The following is a 24,939-nucleotide window of genomic DNA, read 5'->3' on the forward strand; positions in this document are numbered from 1 at the left end:
AGTTGTTTATGTTTTGGGATTAATCCATAGTCTTGTATTTATGACCTCATGTTTGCCATGCTACTTTGTTGTCTATTGAAGTATGTACAGTGTGCAGTTCAATGTTACTGTTTATAGTCAAGCTCATAGTTTATGTTTTGTTTCAGGTCTTGGATTTAATTCACAGTTCATGTTTTTGGATTATCGCTGTTGTAAATGAAACTTCACCTGGGATCTCTATGTTATCGTCCTCGTCTGTTTCATGTGAGCATCATTTCACCTACAGTAGGTGAGGTACAGTATTAATGCACAAACACAGCCTGTTCATCTTGAAGTCATAGTTTACTGTTGTTCTTAACCTGCATTACTTTGTTTCTTCTGTTAAACACTAAAAACAACATCACGAGGGTGAGATAAAGACAGGTTTTTATTTTTTGAGTGAACTGTCCCTTTAAATAAAACTTAAACAGGCATGATAAAAAATGGACTAGTGTCAACAAATCAGATCATTATGCCTCGTAAATGCAGCCTAAAAGACCTGCCACTGTCTAATATGCCATTAATATAAATGAAACGACAATATTGACAAGATAAAACACTCAGTTCTCTCGGCTGGATAACTTTGATAGCTCAATAAAACATTTCAATCTAAACCGGAAGGAAAATGTTCAGCTAATTTGATTTACAGGCCAGTACTAACACATTATATTTAAAGACCCTCTGTGGCAAGAATCGAGTTTTTAACATTAATTACATGTTTATCTGCTGTTTTTAATATTTATAAGTTAAAATGTATACTACTTTTAACATTTAACAGTACTATTTTCCACCCGATGGCACCATTTTCTAAGGCCTGGCCTATGGAGCTAATTATTATTGTTTTTTTTTTTATTGTTATTTTTTCTTCTGAAAAAAGGAAAATTGAAATTATATAATTTAGGTGTGATGGTATGGAGAAATTTGTGTGTGAATGGATTTTTTTTATTATTATTATTCTGACACTGCACAAAAAATAATGCAAAATTAAGTTTGTTTCTTAATATATATATATATATATAAATCTGCTTAGCATTTAGTATAAGGAAAATTATTTTTTTCTTCATAAACAGCCGTAGCATTATGTAAACAAACTAGCATTTAAAAGGGTTAAAATCCTGAAAATGTATGTTTTTTTTTTTTGTAGTTATGAACAAAACTCATATTATTAAAAAACTGGGAGCCGATATTTTTATGACCATTTCTGATGCATGTTTTTTCCTCTAATGACATGTAATTGTTGTATTGATGCAAACGGTTAATAAAAATAATAATGCAGTAAAAACACCAGTAATTTAACTGAGAAATACTGAGAAGGTGTTAATGTTTATATTAACATTCAGCTGTTAAATGCACATATCTATTCAGCACATTAGTTGCTGCAGTCCTACTGAAACTGGCTTCCTGAATGAATCAAACTGCAGTTCCTGCCATTTATAATAGCAGTAAACCACTCAAAACTGTGTTGTGGTGAAACATGGTCTTTACCTTGGTGATGGCAGTGAAGACCTTCCCCAGAATGGCGTTGGGCTGAGCCTTCTGCGGCCCGTTGGCCTGGATTTTCAGACCTAGTGCACATGGCCTCGCAATAAACCTACAACAAGCAATAAGAAAGAACGCCTCATTAGATTTATATCTTGTAATATCAGTGCCTGCTAACTTAATTCTGAAGGTCTGACAGGCTGTAAAACCACAGCGTGCGGCAAAAAAAAATCCTCCTGTGTGCAATCACTTGCCAAATCTTCAGAGACGGCGTGTTAAACCGCGCAGGCCAGCTGTAAGCATCTGGACTTCCTGCAGCTCACTGGCTGCTTCTGTGAACGTCTGATAAACATCGGTGTATGAGGAAATAAACAGCCACTGATCAGCGCGACTGCATCACAGTCGGTTTTGTTATACTAATGTGACTCGATCTTGTCGATCTGATAATGAGACCAGAAGAAACATTTCATGGGTCATTGGTATTATGCAGTACATTTTCATATATAAATATAAAACTCATTGTTTAAGGAAGTCATATTTCGTTTATCACAATAGCGATGACATAAACTGATTATTTCCCTTTCTTTAACCTAAAAAAAAAACTTTTTATGGTTTGGGTCTTTTTTAAAACATTCCATCCTGTTTGATTAAATTTCACAAATCCTTATGATGTTATAAAGACTGGTATCAAAGACAAACACTGACATCTACATGTAAGCAAACTCAATCTAGCAGTGGCTAACTTTAACTCCTTATTTACATCCTGTTCATTTTCTGCATTTTCCAGTTGTTGTGTAAATCGGCTAGAATTAATAAAGCTGAAAGTTGCTTGATCAGAGCATATTTCTAAATATCTGATATACACTTTTATATAAATACATCCGTACAAGGAATTTTTTTTCTTTTTTTTTTTAACAGGTGCTTCAAAATAGAAATGGCTAAGAATGTTTACTGTGTGTGTGTGTGTGTATATATATATATATATATATATATATATATATATAAATTGTTATTTTGAACTTTCTATTTTATCAACTTTTCTATTTAATATATTAACTATATATATATAAAACAATGTTTTTCAATAATCAGCATAACAATAATCCGCATATTAATATGATTTCTGAAGGGTCATGTGAACTAATGACACAAGTAATGATGCTGTAAATTCAGCTTTACATCACACAAATAATTTACATTGAAATGTTTTCAAATAGAAAATAGTTATTTTATTTTTTAATAATGTTTCACAATGTTATTGTTTTTAACTGTATTTTGAAATCAAATAAATGCAGTCTTGGTAAACAAAAATACACCTCGAAGCTCAGAGAGGAACTGGCCTTGCAAGTCCGGGAAAGTAAGATGTCAGGATGGAAATGGAGGTGACAGAGCTTTTGCCACTTAATTAATAATGTCATCCAATTAAGAGCCCTGCAATTCAGTGCAGAGAATGCTCTAGAAATGATTCTTCTATAATGCTGAAAAGCTGCGATAAGCTTATGGTTGACCCAATTGATTTGCGGCCTGCTCACTGTTTGCTTTTGTGGGGCTGAAATGCCATAAATGGGCTGTTCCTCGTCATAAAAATGTCCAGCGCTTGTGCAACACAGGAGGATGGAAGAGGATGTTTGTAGTTCATATAGTGTGACCTCTTTCTACAGAGGAAGTCAAGTGATGCCACACTGAAGACCACGAGAGCTTTTATCACAACGTTTCAGTTGAACACTGATGGCTTTTAATTATTTTGCAATGGTTTGTTTAATGTAAACTCATATCCAAAGGTTTCAGCCGGTCCAAAACTGACTGGACACACGGGTTTAAACTTATACACTAACTCTGACAATAAAATAAGTTTTAGAAGATCCGTCTTCCAACACAGTCCCAGAGGAGACCCTGACAGTTTATTTCACCTTCAAAACTAAGAGACCTGAAGAACTCTGTCAGATGAAGGTGAAGAGCAGATGGTCTGTGGCACACATAAACACAAAACCTGACACTGCGTCGTCCCGCAGGGAAGATGTCAAAACTGCTGCTTTTGTGACACTGAAAGCCAACACATTTTCAGATGTCAAAACTCATAATAGTGCAAAACTAATTAATGTCTGTGTTTCATAGATCACTGGAAAGCATGATTTACTGTTGATATCAAGTGCACACTGACTGGTTTTGTCATCTAATCTCAAGCATATGACTAGTAGTCACATGGGGAAGAGGCAATGTGTCAATAACTTTACAAAAAAAAAAAAAATCCAAACACACACAAAAGCTTGTTTCTCTAGCATTGCTTTGGTACGTTGGATGCAAACCTAACACTGGGAATAAAAAAATATAAAATAAAAAAATAAAAAATAATTCTATCTATCTATCTATCTATATATATATATATATATATATATATATATATATATATATATATATTCCAGCCACTTTCAGGTGCAACAACATCAGGTGCAAAAATAATGTATCCAATATTTAATATAAACATATTTATGCATATAAATAAGAATTACAAGTTTTATTTTGTATATTCTATAGTGTTTTATTATTATTATTATTATTTTATGTTTGTTACTAGCTGCTAACAGCACCTACTTAAAATTTAAATTGTTAAAATCTCAAATAATATATTTTCAATTTATATGAGATGACATATCACCTAATTAAAAATTAACATTATTTCCTAATAAAGGGAAAGTCGTGGCCTAATGGTTAGAGAGTCGGACTCCCAATCGAAGGGTTGTGGGTTCGAGTCCCGGTCCGGCAGGAATTGTGGGTGGGGGGAGTGCATGTACAGTTCTCTCTCCACCCTCAATACCACGACTTAGGTGCCCTTGAGCAAGGCATCGAACCCCCAACTGCTCCCCGGGCGCCGCAGCATAAATGGCTGCCCACTGCTCCGGGTGTGTGCTCACAGTGTGTGTGTGTGTTCACTGCTCTGTGTGTGTGCATTTCGGATGGGTTAAATGCAGAGCACAAATTCTGAGTATGGGTCACCATACTTGGCTGAATGTCACGTAACTTCACTTCACTTCTTACATATATATACATATTTTAGAATTTTAGAGTTAAAAATTGCATCCTTGGTGAGTATAAGATACTTTTTAATATATTAAATATATTTTTTAAATATTACAAATTATTATTATTATTGTCATTATACGTCAGAGTAAGTGTGGCTGAAAAAGATGTTAACATGCTCCACAGCTATTGAATTATTTCAGTATAGATATAATCAGTATATTCAGGAATTCAGCAGTGTGATGAATAACAAAATCTAGGTCAAGAGACTCTTAAAAATCTAGGCCATCTTTTAAATGTTTGTAAATATTTTAAATAAGATGACCCAAAAATTCAGATTAATACAAGCATATCGCCAGTCACCTTGGACGGGTTTCTAGCACAGTCTTCATAGGGTCAATGCACTTACATGCACAATAGGAAATATATTTAACTCAATTGGAGTAATTGTTTTACTGTTTTTGTGGTAAAAATGACACCCTTTGTGACAACTTATCCCATACATACAGCAGCGTGACAATATGCCCCTGTGCTGGGAGTCAGTGGAGATTCTCAAACTTCAGATTTGGTTTAAAAACACTCTGCTCACAAAACCAGAAATAGATGGCACACCTAAGAATGATCTGCACAACAAGGAGCAGCACTGACCTACTTTCATCATCAGTATTATTATTGCAGAAGATGGGCCATACTGGGTTCCTGTCATTGTCCCTGTCCTAATTCATACAAAGATTCAGTGACAATATGTGAAGGGACCTGTCCCATCAGCTGAGGATGAACCCTGAGCGCAACATCTTCAGTAGTGATGATGATGACGAAGAAGAAGATGATGATGATGAAGATGTGACACTGGACGTACCTCTCAAAGACCAGCCGGATCATGAACATGCAGAATGCTAAAGGACATGCCAGGTACAGATCCTCGGCTTGTGGAAAGGTGGACTCGTCTGTGTTTTTCAGGTCAGCCCAGGTGACGTTGTGCGGGAGCCAGAACCTTTCGTTCCAGAACCACGCCAGGATCCCTGCCATCTCCAGCGGATCTGAAGTCTGATGTGCACTCAATGGCCGACGCAGCTTGCGACGCTCTTTCACGGCGGATCTCTGCAGCTCCAGTGTGATGTTGCTGATGATGATGGAAGCGGGTTTCGCACCGCCCCGTCTGTGTCACGAGGCTCCGCCCTCTCCGATTTAGGGAAGTAGAACGCTGCCGACGCGCTCCTCCTCCGCAACGCTGATTGGTCCGTGCGCTTGTCAATCATAAAAGCGTCTCTTAAAGAAACAGTTCGGGAGAGTAATTATATTCCTCTTGACATTATATACTCATTTCCAAATATGAACTTAAATGCACTTTTAACATACTATTTCTGTATTTTTATAAACGTATTTAGTCACAACAGTGTACTGGTGTATAAAAGATGGGTTCAAGTGTACTACAACTGGTAACTAAATGCATTTTTAAAATCCAGAGATAGTATGTTAAAAGCGCATTTTAGTTGATACTCAAAATAGCACAATTGAGTAAACTTAGCTTAGTTGATCCTGAGTTTATCTTAAGAAGTACTAAAGAATAATTCTTAGTACAAAACTAGTGCGCGAATAGAGCATTTTAAGTACATTATGGGAGTGTAGGCCTACTTTTTAAAACCTGGGTTACAAACTGTGACTGTTCTTAAAAAAAAAAAAATATATATATATATATATATATATATATAAATCATAATAACCACGACAAAAACACAATAAAAATATAAAATATAATATTATATTATATAGTTTTTATTATACTAGCTTTATTTTTATAATTAGCATTTATTTTTAGATTTGGATATCATTTTAGTCAGTTTGATGTGTGCTTTTATCTTTTTTTCTTAGTTTTTTCTTTATTTAAGCTTTATTATTATTTTTAGTTCTGTTTTTATACTAATTAGTAAATTTAATGCTGCAGCTTCAACCAATTTCAGTAAGTTACCAAAGCAACATTTATAGTTATCGTTTAGTTTGTTTTCCATTTAATATGCATATTTCATGCTATTTATTTCAATTAACAAAATGATTCAGATAGTTTCAGTTATCAGAAATAGGTTTTTAAATTTGTATTTTTTAAATGATTTATAACTGTGTTCTAACAAGAAAGCAATCAGTGTTCATCTCATCTGTGTTCATTTTCATCTGTGATTTTTTTAAAAATGATTGTTAATGTGCTACTTACTAATAATGTATTATTATTTTGTTAATAAATGTTTGTTTTTATTTTGTTATTTTTTTCTGATTTGCCACTATAGAAGTCACACATCAAAATAAAAGCACAGAACTACAGGGGGCCACCTTTAGCTGTCAAATCTTATGAAATAGCGCCACCTGCTGGTCAATGGAATAGTTTTTTCCAGTGTCTACTGCAGTGCTTGCTTTTTTTGCTTTTACTTTTTTTTTTTAAAGAGGTGAATACAAACAGAGATTATTTCATAAATTATATATAATTTCTTGCGAAATTCTTTTATAGATAAAAATAAAGCCAAAGTAATCAATATTCTTATATATATATATATATATATATATATATATATATATATATATATATATATATATATATATATAAAATTTAAAGAAAAGTTGGGTAGTTCTTGTTTCAGGCTTGGCTTCATCTCTTCTCAGGTCGGTCATCTCAGATCTTCGTTAAGGGCTGGATCCAGACTGAAGCTTCTGTAATTCTTAGTTACCTCGGCATCCCGTGGCAGAAACAGAAATAAATAAAGAAAGAAAGAAAGAAAGAACAGGGGCTTAGACTATTAGAAATCATAAATAAATAAATAACAGGGGCTTAGATTATTAGAAAGCATACATGAATTAATGAATGAATGAATAAATAAATAACATGGGCTTAGGCTATTAAAAAGCATAAATAAAAAAAATAGCATGGGGTTAGACTATTAGAATAAATAAATAAATAAATAAATAAATAAATAAATAAATAGCATTGGGTTAGACTTTTAGACAGAATAAATAAACCAACAAACAAACAAATAAACAAATAAATAAATAAATAGCAAGGGCTTATACTATTAGAAAATAAAATAAAATAAATAAATAAATAAATAAATAAATAAATAAATAAATAAATAAATGAATGAATGAATGAATGAATGAATGAATGAATGAATTAGGGCTGGGCGATATACAAAAAAAATTATATCTCGATATTGTCAAAAATTTTACGATATTCGATATATATCTCGATATGTTTGCATTTGCATTTAAATAATAAAAAATAAAACACGATTTTCTTTTGCCCAAAAAAAACAAAAAACTATTTAGATTAAACAGCTAATTTAAGCAGTTAAAAAATCTAGACCAAGAGATCACTTACTGCTTTTTATTAAATGAATACATGTAGGCATATATGTAACTGAAGCAGTGCAAATTAAGTAACAGTTACAGAAAGTGCATTCTGTCAACTTTTTAGTGCATGCAATTCACAATTTAAACTATGCAACTGGGATAAGTATTTTATTTTAATTTTTTTAACAAGTTTTTAAGCTAAGAACACAAGTCTGTCAACTGTCTGTGGTTTTAAGAGAAGCTCTGTGGCATGAAACTATGTTCCTACTGACACTAAAAACCCTCTTAGATGGGGAGCTAGTTGCTGAAGCACATAGCTATTTCTTATATATAAATATATATAAATGAATACCAAAGACTTTTGCATTTTCTCTGTCTATATTATGGAAACTGGTAAACATATCAGTGAAATTCCCCAATAGTAATTCCAAATGGCCATAGCCTATGTTTCTCTATTCAAACATCAGCGGTCGAGTAAGTGCATGTTGAGATCTCACGACAGAACACAGACCGGCTGAACAACGCTTTCATTAGATCGCTCAATTCCAGCTTGTTAGTGTTTTCAGATTATCGTCCGCTGCTCTTCCGCAATGAGGAGTGAGCACGTGCGCATGGTTGCCAGATTGCTTAAAATAAGCACACACCGGGCAGAAAATGTATCCTTGTAACAGTGGAGCTATGATTCTGAGATTTAAACTCTTGTTATCTGGCAACAGCTATCATTACAGCTCTCGTAGTAGAGGGGCGTAGAGCAGTCAGCAGTTACAGGTTCCTTTTTTGGACATTCGGCGCGTTCTTTTGGGAAAGTATGCTTGAAATTGAAATATTCGATATTCCCGATATATTCAAATTGTACATCGTCGTCAAAATTATTCCGATATTATCGCTAATATTCGATATATCGCCCAGCCCTAGAATGAATGAATGATTGAATAATTGAATGAATGAATGAATGAATGAATGAATGAATGAATGAATAAATAAATAAATAAATAAATAACAGGGGCTTAGACTATAGAATCAATCAATCCATCAATCAATCAATCTACCGAACGCAACTAGATGGGACGGTCGCCATCTACGGTGGGTAGTTGCAGATGGATTTACAAACAAGCAAAACAGTAAACTTGTTATTACTTGCACTACTGTCTGATCATCCGGAATACTGAGTATTCCGTTTGCACACTGGAATATTTTCTATGCACTTTACTGTCCATTGCACTAGTGTAAATGATGTTCTTATGTTCATAGTTTCTGCCTATAGTGTACATACACTTTTACATAATTCATCTGTAGGCTATAGTATGTTCATAGTACACCTATCTGTATAACATGCTAACAGTATTTAAAATCTGTAAAATATGTCCATAATACTGCTTTATATGCATATTTATTGTACATTTGTAACATATTGCAGACACTGCATATTCTGTACTTACTTTTTATTGCACTTCTGGTTAGATGCTAACTGCATTTCGTTGCCCTATGACAATAAAGTCGTCTAATCTAGTCAAACAACGTCACCACGGCCGAGTTAATATTCATGAGCTAGCGCGCCGCGATGAATATTCATGAGCTCTTGCCCTCGCTGTAGTAGGGTTGGCGATGTGTCTTTCCGGAGGTGTTCATCGCAGGCAGGCGGTAGTGATGCAGCAGCAGCGCAGAGGTGAGCGAGTGTGAGAGCGACTCTCAGCAACATCATGGCGGAGCAGAGCGACTCCCATGCGGCCGTCCAGACCCCGCAGCCGACGCTCACCAGCAGCTGGCCCATTGTCAGGGAGGCGTACGAGCTCCAGGAGGTGATCGGTGGGTAGTTGCAGATGGATTTGAGCTTGTCAGAGGATGCGTTTTGTTCTTTTGGTTTGGGCCTACCGGCTTTTTCCCATATGATGACAGTAATGCAATGCGGATATGACAAGTGGAGCTTCCTATCTTATGTTTTGGAGCTATTAGATGACAGTGCACTTGTTACGAGTGATGATGATGATGCTTCAGAACTGCACGTGTCCAGAGAGACATCAGGCTACTGTGACGTTTACAGCAGATGTGCTGTTATCATAAACAGGGGACGTTATTCTGACTAAAAAGTGCAACCAAGTTTCAGGGGTTTGAATTTGATGTATTGCGGAGGTTGGGGGATATTTAAGAAAACATTAATAACAGTGACAACAAGAGTCGTTATTATGATTTTATATATTGTATTATTCATATTCTGCATGTGTGCATCTGGTGTGCACTTACAGTACAAAGCTGTCATTTGCTGCATGCAATGCGTTTGCGCTCGTCTCATGACGCCCTCTGCTGCTCAGATTGAGCACTTCTCATTTCTTACAAGTGCTATAAGTCATTTCTGTTCATTCGGAAAGTCCTTCACAAAGAAATGAAAAGCAGTTTTGAGAAATTGAATTGCAATGAGACCTTTATATACGTCACTTAAACACAAGAGCCGTATTAATCTCACAACACACATTTATCAATTTACATATTTTATGTTTATGCTTCATAAAGCAATTTGAACACTGACATATGTACAAATTATTTTTATTAGAATTGATATGTATATTTTATGTTATACAGCACACAAAGTGCACATATTAACCCTGTAATGCCAGACATATGAAATAATATAAAAACATACTTGCATCTGAACATGATTTTCTAAAAAAAAAAAAAAAAAAAAAGATGTCTAAATAATTAAGTAAACCAAAGTTGCTTCAGTCCAGTAAGTGTTCATTTCGAAATATTATAAAAGTTATATAAAAGTTATTCTTATGTTAACTTAAAGATAACAATTATGCAGTTGTGGATTGTGTAGTTTATTCAAACCTGCTTATGGGCCTTTTTTTTTGGTCAACATCAAGATTATGAATTTTCATAACTCTTTTTTTACTATTTGTAAAAACCATTTAGACTTCACTTGTGGCATGGTTAATATGAGGCCATAAACTCATGCATAATAATTATAGCAAAAAGACTGTTTGCAGGATGTCAACTTCCCAAATAATGATTGAATTTTTTAATTGTATGAGTGAACTTTTCCTAATAATCAATAGCTGTAATTTTATGACATTTTACCTTGTGTGTGTGTGTGTGTTTTTTTCTTTTTTCATTTATTGGCATTTCACTGCATTCTCAAATCCCAAAAAGTGTTACTCAAATTGAGTCCGCTGCTATTGATGGACCCACTGCATGCAGATATGAGGCTCCCAAAGTAAATCAAGCCAGAAGGGCCTCTTCATGGCTGTGAGATGCGTGTTAAAGCAGTATGCTATCAGCTCAGATAAGAGCTGTCATTATCGGAGAGCTCCTCTATAGTTTCTGTGCTCTTCTTCTGCTAATCGGTGTGGTGTGTGGTCAGGACCCCCTCCTTATCTGTCAGCTGCAGTTGGCAGAGTGTCACACACTCTTACAGTGTGAATAGCAGCACTGCGTTTGTGTTTGTGCATGTTTATATTTGTGTTTATAGTCACAAATGTGATGTGTCATATCTGATCTGAATTATATTTTATGCATTAATTGTCTAGAAAAAGTGGAATGTTTTCAAACAGGCTTAGTGAAATTTCCTTCTATATATATGTATAGGAGGAAATTTCACTAAGCCTGTATTTGTTTATATAGACAATATAACTAAGCATGAAAAATATCGGCATGATAACTTATGCACACACACATATATATACTACAGTTTAAAAGTTTAGGATCAGTAAGTGTTTTTATGAAAGTATTTAATACTTTTATTCAGCTAAAATGCATTAAATTGATCAAAAGTGACACTAAATGCATTCAAAATGTAATTTTTTTTGCATGTAATTAATCGCTATTAATTGTTTGACATTACTAATAATTATAATAATAATTATATTAATTTAATTGTAACTATATGAATATATATTATAACTACATACTTATAATTAAAAATAATTATAATAATAATAAAAAAAATAAAAAATAAAATAAAAATAATTATAATAATTACATGGTATAATACGATTAGTGGTTAACCAATGTGGCTTTTTCAGCACTTAGAGAGAATGGTAGCTGCTGGCATATATACAAAATGCAGAATACAGTTACAAGAAAAAGTAAGTGAACCCATTGAGTTTCAATGACAGACAGTGGATTTGTATGAAGATACTCCTGTCTCCAGGGAACATCATGTCTGTTAAACTAGATCAATTTCAAATTAACTTTAGGCATAACCAAGTGAATATTTACAGTGACTGTACTGAATCTTTATTTGACTGCATGCACAGGACTGTGAGATACCACAGACATTAAAGACACTCGGCACACCTCAGATTGAAACCTTTTGGTTACGAAATCATCTCTGAATGGTGTTTGGAAAACAAACTGTCTATAAATGGAGAAAGATCAGAGCTGTGGGTGTCCTGCAAAGAGAAAGCCACTGCTGTCCCCCCCAAAAAACATAGCTGTTTGTCAAAAATGTGCAAAAAGTCACCTGGACGGCTTGCTGTCATGGAGCGAAAAATGAATTCCAGAGTTTATAAGATTCAGGCCATTTAGCAGGAGACTGAAGGCCATCTGTCTGTCATCTGAAGCTCAACAGATGTCAGTAAATCAACACACGAGTATCAACAACCTGAGTTCTGACCTCAGCATGACCTACAAACAATCTGAAAATACTGCAGAACTGAAACCGTTGTTTGGAACTGGTTATTGCTGCCAAAGTAAGGCCAATTGGGTTCACACACATTTTCCACTCACACTGTGCTTTATAAAGAAATAAAGTAGTTAAGTTGGCTTGAGAAAGCCAACTTACTGAAATCCGTCTTAAACTTATTATTATTATTCTTTTTCTGAGACAAAATTTTTTGACTCTAACGCCTCCTAGAGCTTTAACTCTACAGACTCCAAACTCAGCCCAGTGTAGGGGAATTTACAGTCAAAACCCAAGGACCAGATATGTCGCAATGAAGACCAGGAGTCAGAGATGAGTTCAATTAATTATAATAATTTTACTTGAAGAAAATAGTTTGCAATTTCATCAGCAGAAGTCAGCTTCAATGCTCTCGACGGAGTTCAGTCTCCCTGTACAGACAGATACTAACACACATGCACAGAGAACTTATCTAAAATTCAAGGCTTTCTAGCACTGGCGAGTGTCTTATCATTACGGTTGGATACACACACATAATATGTGGACATTAATCTTGAGGAAAATAAATACAGGGTAGAACAGGATTCTTTAATATCTCATAAGCGCACATAAGGTTACACATTTCAATCTTGCCATAACTTGATTAATAGTCAAACAAGAAATCATGTAATAATATAATTAATATCAGTATGAAGATATGGCAACTCGGCATCCACTCCTTCACCAGCTCTTCAGACTATACCCGCCTGGTGTGCTATATCTTTTCTAACTGATTGGACTTATGATTTTCATAAAAATGAATGCTAGAAACATGCTAGCGACATGCTAGCAACATGCTAATCATGCTAAAAACTGTTAGCAACATGCTAATCATGCTAAAATAATGCTAGCAACATGCTAGTCGCATGCTAGTCATGCTAGAAACATGCTAGCAACATGCTAATTATGCTAGAAACATACTAGTCGCATACTAATCATGCTAGAAACATGCTAGCAACATGCTAATCATGCTAAAATAATGCTAGCAACATGCTAGTCGCATGCTAGTCATGCTAGCAAACATGCTAGTCATGCTAGAAACATGCTAGCAACATGCTAGTCGCATGCTAATCTTGCTAGAAACATGCTAGCGATATGCTAGCTTCATGCTAATCATGCTATAATCATGCTAGCAACAAGCTTGTCACATGCTAATCGTGCTAGCAACATGCTAGTCACATGCTAATCATGCTAGAAACATGTTAACAACATGTTAATCATGCTAAAATCATGCTAGCAACATGCTAGTCGCATGCTAGTCATGCTAGAAACATGCTAGCAACATGCTAGTCGCATGGTAATCATGCTAGAAACATGATAGCGACATGCTAGCAACATGCTAATCATGCTAGAAACATGCTAGCGACATGCTAGCTTCATGCTAATCATGCTATAATCATGCTAGCAACATGCTAGTCGCATGCTAGTCATGCTAGAAACATGCTAGCAACATGCTAGTCGCATGCTAATCATGCTAGTAACATGACAGCGACATGCTAACAACATGCTAATCATGTTAGAAACATGCTAGCAATATGCTAATCATGCTAAAATTATGCTAGCAACATGCTAGTCGCATGCTAATTATGCTAGAAACATGATAACGACATGCTAACAACATGCTATTCATGCTAGAAACATGGTAGCAACATGTTAATCATGCTAGAAACATGCTAGCAACATGTTAATCATGCTAGAAACATGCTAGCGACATGCTAGCAAAATGCTAATCATGTTATAAACATGCTAGCAACATGCTAGTCGCATGCTTATCATGCTAGCAACATGCTAGTCGCATGTTAATCATGCTAGAAAAATGCTAGTGACATGCTAGTGACATGCTAGCAACATGGTAATCATGCTAGAAACATGCTAGCAACATGCTAGTCGCATGCTAATCATGCTAGCAATATGCTAGTCACATGCTAATCATGGTAGCAACATGCTAGTCGCATGCTAATCATGCTAGAAACATGGTAGCGACATGCTAGCAACATGCTAATCATGCTAGAAACATGCTAGAGACATGCTAGTAACTTGCTAATCATGCTAGCTACATGCTAGTCACTTGCTTATCATGCTAGTGACATGTTAGATACCGTGGTAATTATGCTAACTACATGCTAGTCACTTGCTAATAATGCTAACAACATGCTAGCAACTTTGCTAATCATGCTAATGACATGGTAATTCAATTTAATTCAATTCAAGTTTATTTGTATAGCGCTTTTTACAATACAAATCGTTACAAAGCAACTTTACAGAAAATTATGTTTCTACAATATTTAGTAGTAGCTAGTTTGTGCACGTTTGACAGGATTTTATAAAAAATAAAAAATAATAATAATAATACAAGACGTAGTCAGCTAGACGATGAACTATCAATATTATTAATTAATAGTTATCATATGATGCAGTCACACATGTAGCAATAATTATTTAGTTCTGTTGTTGATTCAAGGTTAGGATCATCTGGGGTCCTCTGAGGGTCAGCATCATCTCTTCTCAGGTGTTCTGGATCCAGACTGGAGCTTGTGTAAATCCTAGTCACCACGGGATGTCTATGTAAAAAACATAGAAACAAAATAGAGACATCATTAGCATAGCTGATGTTCCAACAAAGTAAAATTAGTTTAACACAAGCTAAAGAATAAAAATGCACATTTGATCAGATGCAACTACACTCACAATTTAAAAGATACATTTTTCATATGCTTGGCGAAAGAGATGTGTTTTTAATCTACATTTAAACAGAGAGAATGTGTCTGAACCCCGAACATTATCAGGAAGGCTATTCCAGAGTTTGGGAGCCAAATTTGAGAAAGCTCTACCTCCTTTAGTGGACTTTGCTATCCTAGGAACTACAAGTAGTCACTTGCTTGTAATGCTAGCAATATGTTAATCACTTTCTTTTTTAAACTTAAGCTTTTCAAACTTTTAAATCTTTTTAAACTTTTCCCATTTTCAAACTTTCTAAATGTTTTAAACTTTTCAAACTTTCTGGTCAGGCTTTCTCAAGCCAACTTAAAGTTTGTCTTGACAAACTTTTTTTATCTAGTTTTTATTGTGATTTGCTTAAGACTGTTTGTCTATTCCTGATGATATTCAAATTTACATGGTAAATCCAAGGCTTCAAATACTTTTCCTTGCAGCTGGATGAAATATAATCTAATGATTGCAAATAATGTGCACACAAATTTTTAAATTAAGTGTATTTTAATCACCTTTGGAGGTTTTGTGCATAGAATTTACTTAAGCCATTGGCAGTTTTTTCACAACTGAAAAGGCGAAAAAAAAAAGTTTAGTTTTGTAATATCTATAAATTAGCATATGAATGTGATTTTGGAAGGATTACTCTGAAGACTGCAGTAATGGCTACTGAAAATTCATCTTTGCATCACAAGAGTAAATTACATTATAAAATATATTCAAATAGAAAACAGTTATTTTAAATTGTAATAATAATTCTCAGTATTAAATTTTGTTACTGTATTATTGATTAATAATCTTGTTGATTAAAAAAAGAAAGTAAGTATTATTGACCACATATTTTTACAGTGTAATATATAATAAAATAATATATATTGTATAAATTGTTTGCATGTGTGTATATATATATATATATATATATATATATATATATATATATATATATATATATATATATATATATTAGTGTTGTCAAAAGACCCGGTACTTCGGTACCAAGTCGGTACTAAAAAAATGTAAATGTGACGGTACCAGGTATCTTTAAGTACCGGTAGTACCGAGGTCCCGTTCAAACCCGGTTCAGCGCTATGATTTCCGCGAAGCAGAAAACGAGGACGGAATCTCAAAATCCAGTCATGAAAATGAAACTTACATTTTAATATGGACAGTCATAGAATTTGTCAAAGTTAGCATAAATTAATCAAATCAAATCTCCATATGGACCAGTATCTGTAAATGTTAAGCTGCAAAAGTTGTTTGAAATATGAATCCGTGTTCTGCGCGTCTCTGTGTGAATTCATGAATGGCAGAGACGTGCGGGTTTGTTTACTACATAGACTGAAGCGCGTGACGCTTGCATTAATTTCAGCATCTGGAGCTTCAGAGTTCTCTCTCCATCAAGCGATCTTTTCAGTTTCTCACACATGCAAAAGAGAGAGAGCGAGAGTCTTACCATGCTGAATCGACACGCTATATGTAAACTATTCTTTATTGTCTTTTCCTGTAATGGAGTTCATTTAGAATTATTCATATTCAGTTTTGAACAAGCAGAAGACATACCGGTTTCTCCAGTAGTGGGCGGAGCTAATGCGCAAATGGCAATTTCATTGGCTGGCGCTGATTTAGTACCGTCCCTGTTTTGATTTCAGCAAATCAGTTTGACCGAACGCAGACAACGTGATTAATATTCATGAACCCAGCAGCTCATCAATTCATAGTGCATTGGATATACATTAGTATGATAGTAGAATTAGTAGTAGTATTATCTTTTAATAATAATTAATATGAATAATAATTAATATGATCTATTACTATTTTTTTTTACAGAAACCATCAATGACCAAAAAATCTCTAGCGTCACCACCAGTCTTAAGTTCAGTTAAAATGACAAATATGCATTCATTAGGCCTAAAAGTTAATTTTTACATAAAGGCATTGTGCTAGAAATATTACTATTATTTAGTAAAATGTATGTGATACTGCTACTACTGTTGAAAAAATTTATAAAACTTTATTTTTTAAAGAAATAAATCACAATATTTCTTACATGTTTTAATTTGAATAGAAAATCCCCTTTATTTACCAAAAATAAAATGTGTTTAAATTTCATAAATTAAAAGACAAATTAAATTTGGGTAAAACTTGTTTACTGTTTTTCATAATTATATAACTTGTAGAAAACTTTAAACACAATTGTAAATAAGTATAAAGAATGGCATTGGTTTTATTTTTAGTGCTAAAAAGTTTTTTTTAATTAGCATATTTTTGTGTTTTGCGTTGGTACCGAAATTGGTACCGAGAACCGTGGATTTTCACTGGTATCGGTACCGAATACTGAAATTTTGGTACCGTGACAACACTAATATATATATATATATATATATATACAACATCATGTTAATGGTTAAAAATTAAAAATGTTATTGATTTTTTTTTTATATTTGCAGATACAAGAAAATAACAACTTATTATATTTGTTGCTCTTACAGTAAAGCTACTTATTACAGTGTCACTCACATCTATCATGAATCCTTTAAGCACATCATATGACAGTCAGCACATGCTGTGCACCAGCTTTTATATTCCAGAAGGCATGTTTACTGTCTGCCTTTCATCTAGAATAATGTCTTTGACACGGCGTGTGCTTTGTTCATTAGAGCTGTTTTTACTGTGTTTTGTAGGTAGCGGAGCCACAGCAGTCGTCCAGGCAGCGCTTTGTAGCCCTCGACAGGAGCGTGTGGCCATCAAGAGAATCAACCTGGAGAAATGCCAGACCAGCATGGATGAGCTGTTGGTGAGGAACAACATAAAAACAGCTGTGTCTACTCACGCAGGTTCTGCTATACACATGCTAAACACACACACACACACACACACACACACACACACACACACACACACACACATACACTTTATATTGAAATGCAAATAGTTACAGGTAAATTGCAATTTGTTTTTTGAGCAGCCTGACTGGATTGGGAAGACATTGGACAGACATCTTTTGGCTCCGTTTTACCCATTCATTTTCATTATAGGCATTTCACAATAATCTTAAAGTAGTAGTAGTAGTAGTAGTAGTAGTAGTTCACCCAAAAATGAACTGTGAACTGAGATGTAGATGAGTTTGTTTCTTGATGAGTTGAATTTTAGCATTACATCACTTGATCTCCAATGGATCCTCTGCAGTGAATGGGTGCCGTCAGAATGAGAGTCCAAACAACTGATAAAAACATCACAATAATCCACAAGTGATCCACATCACTCCAGTCCATCTTTGATGAATAGAAAGAGAAAAAGTCTTGAGAAAAGCTGTGTGTTTTTAAGAAAGACGCGCACCATAAAGACGTTTAAATATTTCAAAATCCTAAGTGATAAAGTCTATCACCTGTTGTCCTCGCACATCAAAATCCACTGACGTATTTGTTAAGAATTGCTTTTGCTTGTAAACGGTTCCTGATCCGTGCAGATTTCTCTCTTGATTCAGACAAGACGACTTTTTCACTGGAGAAAACAATATTATGGATAGAGGAGATTTGTTTCTTGCCAACATGCAGCTTTTTGATCGACTTTCTTTGATAGACTGGAGTGATGTGGATTACTTGTGGATTATTGTGATGTTTTTATCAGCTGTTTGGACTCTCATTCTGACGGCACCCATTCACTGCAGAGCATCCATTGGTGAGCAATTGATGCAGTGCTAAATTTCTCTAAAAGCTTAGATGAAGTTTTATTTTTTCATCTGCAATTATGCATTAAATTAATAAAAATACATGTACATTTTTTTTTTTTTTTTTTTTACAAATGATATCTATTTTAAATAAAGAGTTTTTTTGAACTTTCTATTCATCAAAGATTCCTGGAAAAACTGTATCTTGATTTACAACAAAACATTAAGCAGCATTGCACGGCAATCATCCAACACCAACTATTGCTGCAAAGTATTATATAAGTAAATTATAAAGAATTGTAAATAATTTAAACTATCAATTTGAATTCATCCTGACTTAATACTTTCTTTAAAATGCATATAACATTGTTTAATCTTAAAAAGTTTTTAATTTGTGAAAATGATTAGAAAAAATGATTTTCCTCAATAAACACTTCACATTTAACGATTAAATGAATAAATGACTTCTTAATGTGCATGTGTACTGTAAGAGTCTCAGAAGTCAATATATAATTAATCACAATTATCTGTGTGATGATTAATCATTAGCCAACACTTACAGTTTTGACTGCCCTAGTTTTTCAAGAATATGTTTCATATCTGTCAGAGACACACATGCTTTCATGCACACTCTCCCTACTGTAATCATTTACACACACACACACACACACACACCCAGCAGGCCGCTAACTCCGACACTGAGTTGTTTTCCATTGATCTTTGTTTTGGTGCAGTGAGATTGGAAACTGATGGTTTGATTAATGACTGTCACGAAAACAAATTAAAAAGTTGTGCTATAAACATTTCCAAGATTTACTCTCAGATTGGCTGACACGGAAATATGGTTTGTGTAAATTTATGCTGAACCCAGACAGCACATATTTAATTTTTTTCAAGTTTGCATCCTACTGTCCTTTTATTAAAGCCTTATACAGTACATATTATTGGAATATGCACTTCAGCTAAATAGGTTTTTACTAAATTTGAAGAAAATGTGAGTAATTGTAATTTACATGGTTTGTCAAAAATAAATAAATAAACGTAAAAAATAATAGTCATTAACATTGCCTTGAATTTCTTTCTTTTTTCTTTTGGTGTGAAATATGGCCTGGCCTTGTACTTAATAGACTTGTTCTATTCTAATCTGTTTATTATGAATTGGTTCAAGAGTTTTTCTGTTCCTACCATTGCAATTACTTTGATGTGCATGCTTTATAAAGCCCATGGACATTATTAAAGACATGCATTATAAAGCTAGACACCTCCATCTGTCTCCACAGAAAGAGATTCAAGCCATGAGCCAGTGTAGCCATCCCAACGTGGTCACCTACTACACTTCATTTGTGGTGAAAGATGAACTCTGGCTGGTCATGAAGCTCCTGAGTGGAGGTGACAAGAATCTTTTCAATGAACTATGGACATGTTTATTTTCAACACTATGTGTGTTGTTTCTTCATTTGAAATAAGTTTTGTAGGTTTTATTGATTCATATAGTTTGAATGTCTATTTGTAGTCACTGTTTGTGTTATAGGCATGTATTATTTTGTAGATCTGGAGAATTTTGTGTGATTTACAGTACAAACTTTTCTATTCATCCAGGATCAGTGTTAGACATCATAAAGGACTCATTCAGCAAAGGAGAGCATAAAAACGGTGTCCTAGATGAATCCACAATAGCAACCATATTGAAGGAAGTACTGGAAGGATTAGATTATCTACACAAAAATGGACAGATTCACAGGTAAAGAAAAAATGACAGTAACAAACTGAACTGTGGCCGGTCAATTCACATGCCTTTCAGACCATCTCTCTGTTTAAAGGAAAAGTTCACCCAAAAATAAAAAGTAGCTGAAAACTTACTCATCTTCAGGCTATCCAAGATGAGTTTGTTTCTTCATCTGAAAAGATTTGGAGAAATGTAGCATTGCATCACTCGCTCATCAATGGATGCTCTGCAGTGAATGGGTGCCGTCAGAATGAGAGAACAAACAGCTGATAAAAACATCACAATAATCCACAAGTAATCCACACCACTCCAGTTCATCAGTTAATGTCTTGTGAAATGGAAAGTTGTGTGTTTGTAAAAAACAAATCCATCATTACGTTTAGCTTCAAACTGTTATTTCCTAGTAAAAATATGAGTTCTCTATTCATAATATTAGTTTCTCCAATGAAAAGATTGTCTGGTCTGAATCAGGAGAGAAATATTCACGTCTTAAAAAACAAATATGTTGGTGGATTTTGATGCAACAACATTGAACTTTTTTCACTGGAGGAAGCATTATTATGAATTATGGACTCATATTTTGGCCAGAAGTGACATTTTAAAGCTAAAATGTCTTGATGGATTTGTTTCTTACTAATACATAGCTTTTTTCTTCTCCAGACATTAACTGATGTACTGGAGTGGTGTGGATTATTTGTGGATTATTGTGATGTTTTTATCAGCTGTTTGAACTCTGATTCTGATGGCACCCATTCACTGCAGAGGATCCACTGGAGAGCAAGTGAAGTAATGCTGCCTTTCTCCAAAATCTACAAATTCTTAAAATCTGCAAAAACAAACTAATTTACATGTTGGATGGCCTGAGGTAAATTTTAAGTATATTTTCATTTTGGGCTGAACTATTCCTTTAAGTGTCCAAATAAGATGCTTAGTGGGCCAGATTTTATGCTGATAGTCAAATAGTGTAACATATGATTTAATTAAGTTCCTCTGAATGTTAAGTGCTGGAAAATACTAATGAGGTCTTTTCCCTCCAGGCCATCGCTGCTGTAATAATGGTCTGAAAAATTCATAAACATGCGGATTCATTCTTCAGCCACTGGTGTTATTGTTAATGTTTAAGATTATATATAAAGTATGACATGGATGTGCTTTGTCTTGGTTTGACCTCAGGGACGTGAAGGCTGGTAATATTCTACTGGGAGAAGATGGATCGGTGCAGATCGCAGGTTTGTGACTTTGCTGAAACCGGTAGATTTTCTGAAATTCTTTGATAATTTTTTATTGTCTTAGTAAGTTACCCACCAACATCTTGGCATTTAACATCTCCAGAGTTTTTCATGGGGCAGTTAAATACTCAACTGGCTCGACAACAAATCCGCAGCTTTGCAAATACGTTCTTCATCTGATTTCGCATGCAAAGTGAACATTTACATAGATGTCTTAAAGAAACTGCACCAAAAAAAACCTGCCTGTTTAATTGTAGGAGTAAGAAAGCAGGTAAAATAATCACAAAACATTTAGGGAAAACATAAAAAATATATATAAAAGATGTATAACTCAGAATATTTTTTTTTAATCCTTTGTTGCTCTTAACTGATTTTGACCAATGCATTCTTAGTTCAGTTGCATAATAATTTCAGCTCTTTAAGAAGCAATTAAGGTTTTCTTTAGCTGTAAAAATCCTGCTTTAATTAATACTGGTTGTCAATCTAAAAAGCAACATTTATGGGCCTTTAGAGAGATAATATTGCTTTTTAAACCATGGTAATTAGCTCTAATTATGCTAACTATAAAAGCAATACCCTAGCAGTGATTTAATCAGTAAGTAAAGGCACTTTAAGTTTTTATTTATTTAATTCTTTCATTGAGGCTAATTATAGTTTGATTATTAACAGATAATATATTCTCCACTTTTGTTCTCTGTTTTATTTTATGAATTTGTGCGTTAGAGCCACATAAAGGAGAGCCGAAAAACTGGCCTGAGACACATTGATCGTAGTGTAGAGAAGTGTTAAATTCCTGAAATGAGGCTTTTTCTGTCCCCGGGGGGAGACTGGCTGATCTAATTCTAGAATATCGATAGTTTTATGTAACGGGGGTTTCCACTAGTGACCTTGGCTCGGTTTTGTTCAGACTGCACTTCATATCCGAAAATTTTCTATTGAAATGTCTGACAGACAAGTTTTTATTTGTATTTTTAAATCTTACAAAAATAATGTCCAGGTCAAATTTCAACCCCTAAAAATAAATATACAATAAGATTTACCATAACAAGAACAAGGCCTGTTCTTAGGACACACAACAAGGTTGTGTGCATTAGGAAATAATTTTATGAAACGTAATTTAATAAACACATTTTCTTAAATTCTCAATTTCTTATTAGGTTCTCATTTCTTTTTTAAATGGTGTAATACTTTTACATGATATATATATATATATATATATATATATATATCATGAATAAAAGAACTAGTGAAGGACAAAGACGCATTTAATTGGGAACCTAGTTACAAGAACTAAAACATACAACTTCACAAACACACACACACGCACACACAAACACATATATATAAATGTTAACCTACACTTCAGTTTTGACATGGACATGTTATTGTAAATAATGTATAATATTATAATATATAAGTGATTTGGGGGTTAAAATGACTTTCCTGATTATTGAAAGCACAGTAGATGTTTGACAAAAAATGCAAACAAAGCTGTGAAAGAAAGACGTACAGTCTGTTCAGAAAGTTGCTCTGTACAAATATCATAGTTCATGTCTAAATGTCATTTTTAGAAACAAATATTTTAACTGACTCGGTATGTGACAGAGACAATTTATCAGACTATGTGTCTATATTTTATTTTCATGCATGTCAAATGAAATATGCATTTAAATATTTGCTTCCAGCTGTCAGGCGATTTTGTGTGTATCAGACGTATGATGAGGTTGTTAATTTTTTCTCTTTAGATTTTGGTGTGAGTGCTTTTCTGGCAACTGGTGGAGATGTCACTAGACACAAAGTGAGGAAAACGTTTGTGGGGACCCCGTGCTGGATGGCTCCAGAGGTGATGGAGCAGGTCAGTTTGCTCAGAACCTACATTAAACATTTACAAGTGGATCTGTTTCAGAAACCAAGTGAGTGGTCTACATAGACAGCATTTTAAATCATTGATAGTTGCACAGCTATAGAAGGTAAGTAAACTTGATTATACTTAATATTCATTCAATATTGAAAAGTGTCATGTACAAAATAGTTCAAGCTACACTACAGTTTTATGTAGTGTGCTACATTTATTTGAATAAAATACAGCTAAAACAGTAATATTCTGAAATATTATTGAAATCTCAGATAACTATTTCTAATTGGAATATATTTTGAAATGTATTTTATTCCTGTGATCAAAGCTGTATTTTCAGCATCATTACTTCAGTCTTCAGTGTCACATGATTCTTCAGAAATCATTCTAATATGATGATTTGCTGCTCAGGAAACATTTCTTATCATTATAAATGTTGAAAACAGTTGTTTTTAGGGTTCTTATAGGAATAGAATGTTCAAGCCAGCATTCATTTAAAATATAAATCTTTACTAATGTTAGTGCTGTGTCACTTTTGATCAATTTAATCCGTCTTTGCTGAGTTCAAGATGTCAGGTTCTAGCAAAAATAAAAACACAATTAAACTGATCCCAAGTTTAATCTGAATTGACTATTTTACTCAATATTTCTGTGTGCTATAGATTTTTGTGCTTCGGGTATCATGGATTTAGATCAGCGATATGCTAACCGAATCACACACTCACTAGGTTTTGTAACAGAGCCAGTGTGTTTCTGTCATTTACTGTGAATATAATGGATCTTATCACCATGAAAGTGTTCACAGCTAGACTATTTCTAAGAGTTCTATTTCTACTTATTTCTAAGAGTATTAATAACCATTCAACTGTTCTAGTGCAGATCATGAAGATTGTTTAATAATTGCTGTTTATGACTGGTGTGGGTCACAGTCTGTTATTCCATCATGTGGTGAACAGTTACAGTATCATGTCATGTGACCACAGGTGCGGGGTTACGACTTCAAAGCTGACATTTGGAGTTTCGGAATCACTGCCATTGAACTGGCGACAGGCTCTGCGCCGTATCATCGCTACCCCCCAATGAAGGTAAACACGACCACCGTCAGATCATGTGACCATTCATGTTTGTGGTGAACTTGCCTGTTTTCAGAACCTCTGTTGCATATGGAATCAGAGCAGTTGCTCAAAAGTAATTCATTAGATGGAGATGCATTTTAATTGTTTGTATATTAACTAAATGAATGCA

The 24,939-nt window shown here is 34.2% G+C and overlaps 2 protein-coding genes across 3 annotated transcripts in view; one reads left to right on the top strand and one right to left on the bottom strand.

Moving 5' to 3' along the window:
• LOC132095522 (ceramide synthase 6-like) overlaps positions 1-5,658 on the bottom strand; it is a 49,065-nt gene extending 43,407 nt beyond the window's left edge. The window contains exons 1-2 of one of the 2 annotated variants that reach the window (XM_059500603.1): positions 5,375-5,658; positions 1,504-1,609 (exon numbers count right to left, since the gene is read on the bottom strand). In XM_059500603.1, the coding sequence (XP_059356586.1) occupies positions 1,504-1,609; positions 5,375-5,544 (276 nt within the window). In that variant the 5' untranslated portion in view covers positions 5,545-5,658. Of the gene's footprint in view, positions 1-207; positions 260-1,503; positions 1,610-5,374 lie in introns of those variants that run through there. The other variant, XM_059500604.1, reaches the window with a different exon arrangement.
• Positions 5,659-9,453: 3,795 nt separating this feature from the next.
• LOC132095524 (STE20/SPS1-related proline-alanine-rich protein kinase-like) overlaps positions 9,454-24,939 on the top strand; it is a 59,309-nt gene continuing 43,823 nt past the window's right edge. The window contains exons 1-7 of the mRNA XM_059500605.1: positions 9,454-9,657; positions 17,899-18,011; positions 20,165-20,273; positions 20,484-20,625; positions 21,784-21,839; positions 23,585-23,694; positions 24,678-24,779. Of these exons, the coding sequence (XP_059356588.1) occupies positions 9,552-9,657; positions 17,899-18,011; positions 20,165-20,273; positions 20,484-20,625; positions 21,784-21,839; positions 23,585-23,694; positions 24,678-24,779 (738 nt within the window). The 5' untranslated portion in view covers positions 9,454-9,551. The remainder of the gene's footprint in view (positions 9,658-17,898; positions 18,012-20,164; positions 20,274-20,483; positions 20,626-21,783; positions 21,840-23,584; positions 23,695-24,677; positions 24,780-24,939) is intronic.

Source organism: Carassius carassius, chromosome 19 (genome assembly GCF_963082965.1).
Source record: "Carassius carassius chromosome 19, fCarCar2.1, whole genome shotgun sequence".
Classification (NCBI taxonomy): Eukaryota; Metazoa; Chordata; class Actinopteri; order Cypriniformes; family Cyprinidae; genus Carassius; species Carassius carassius.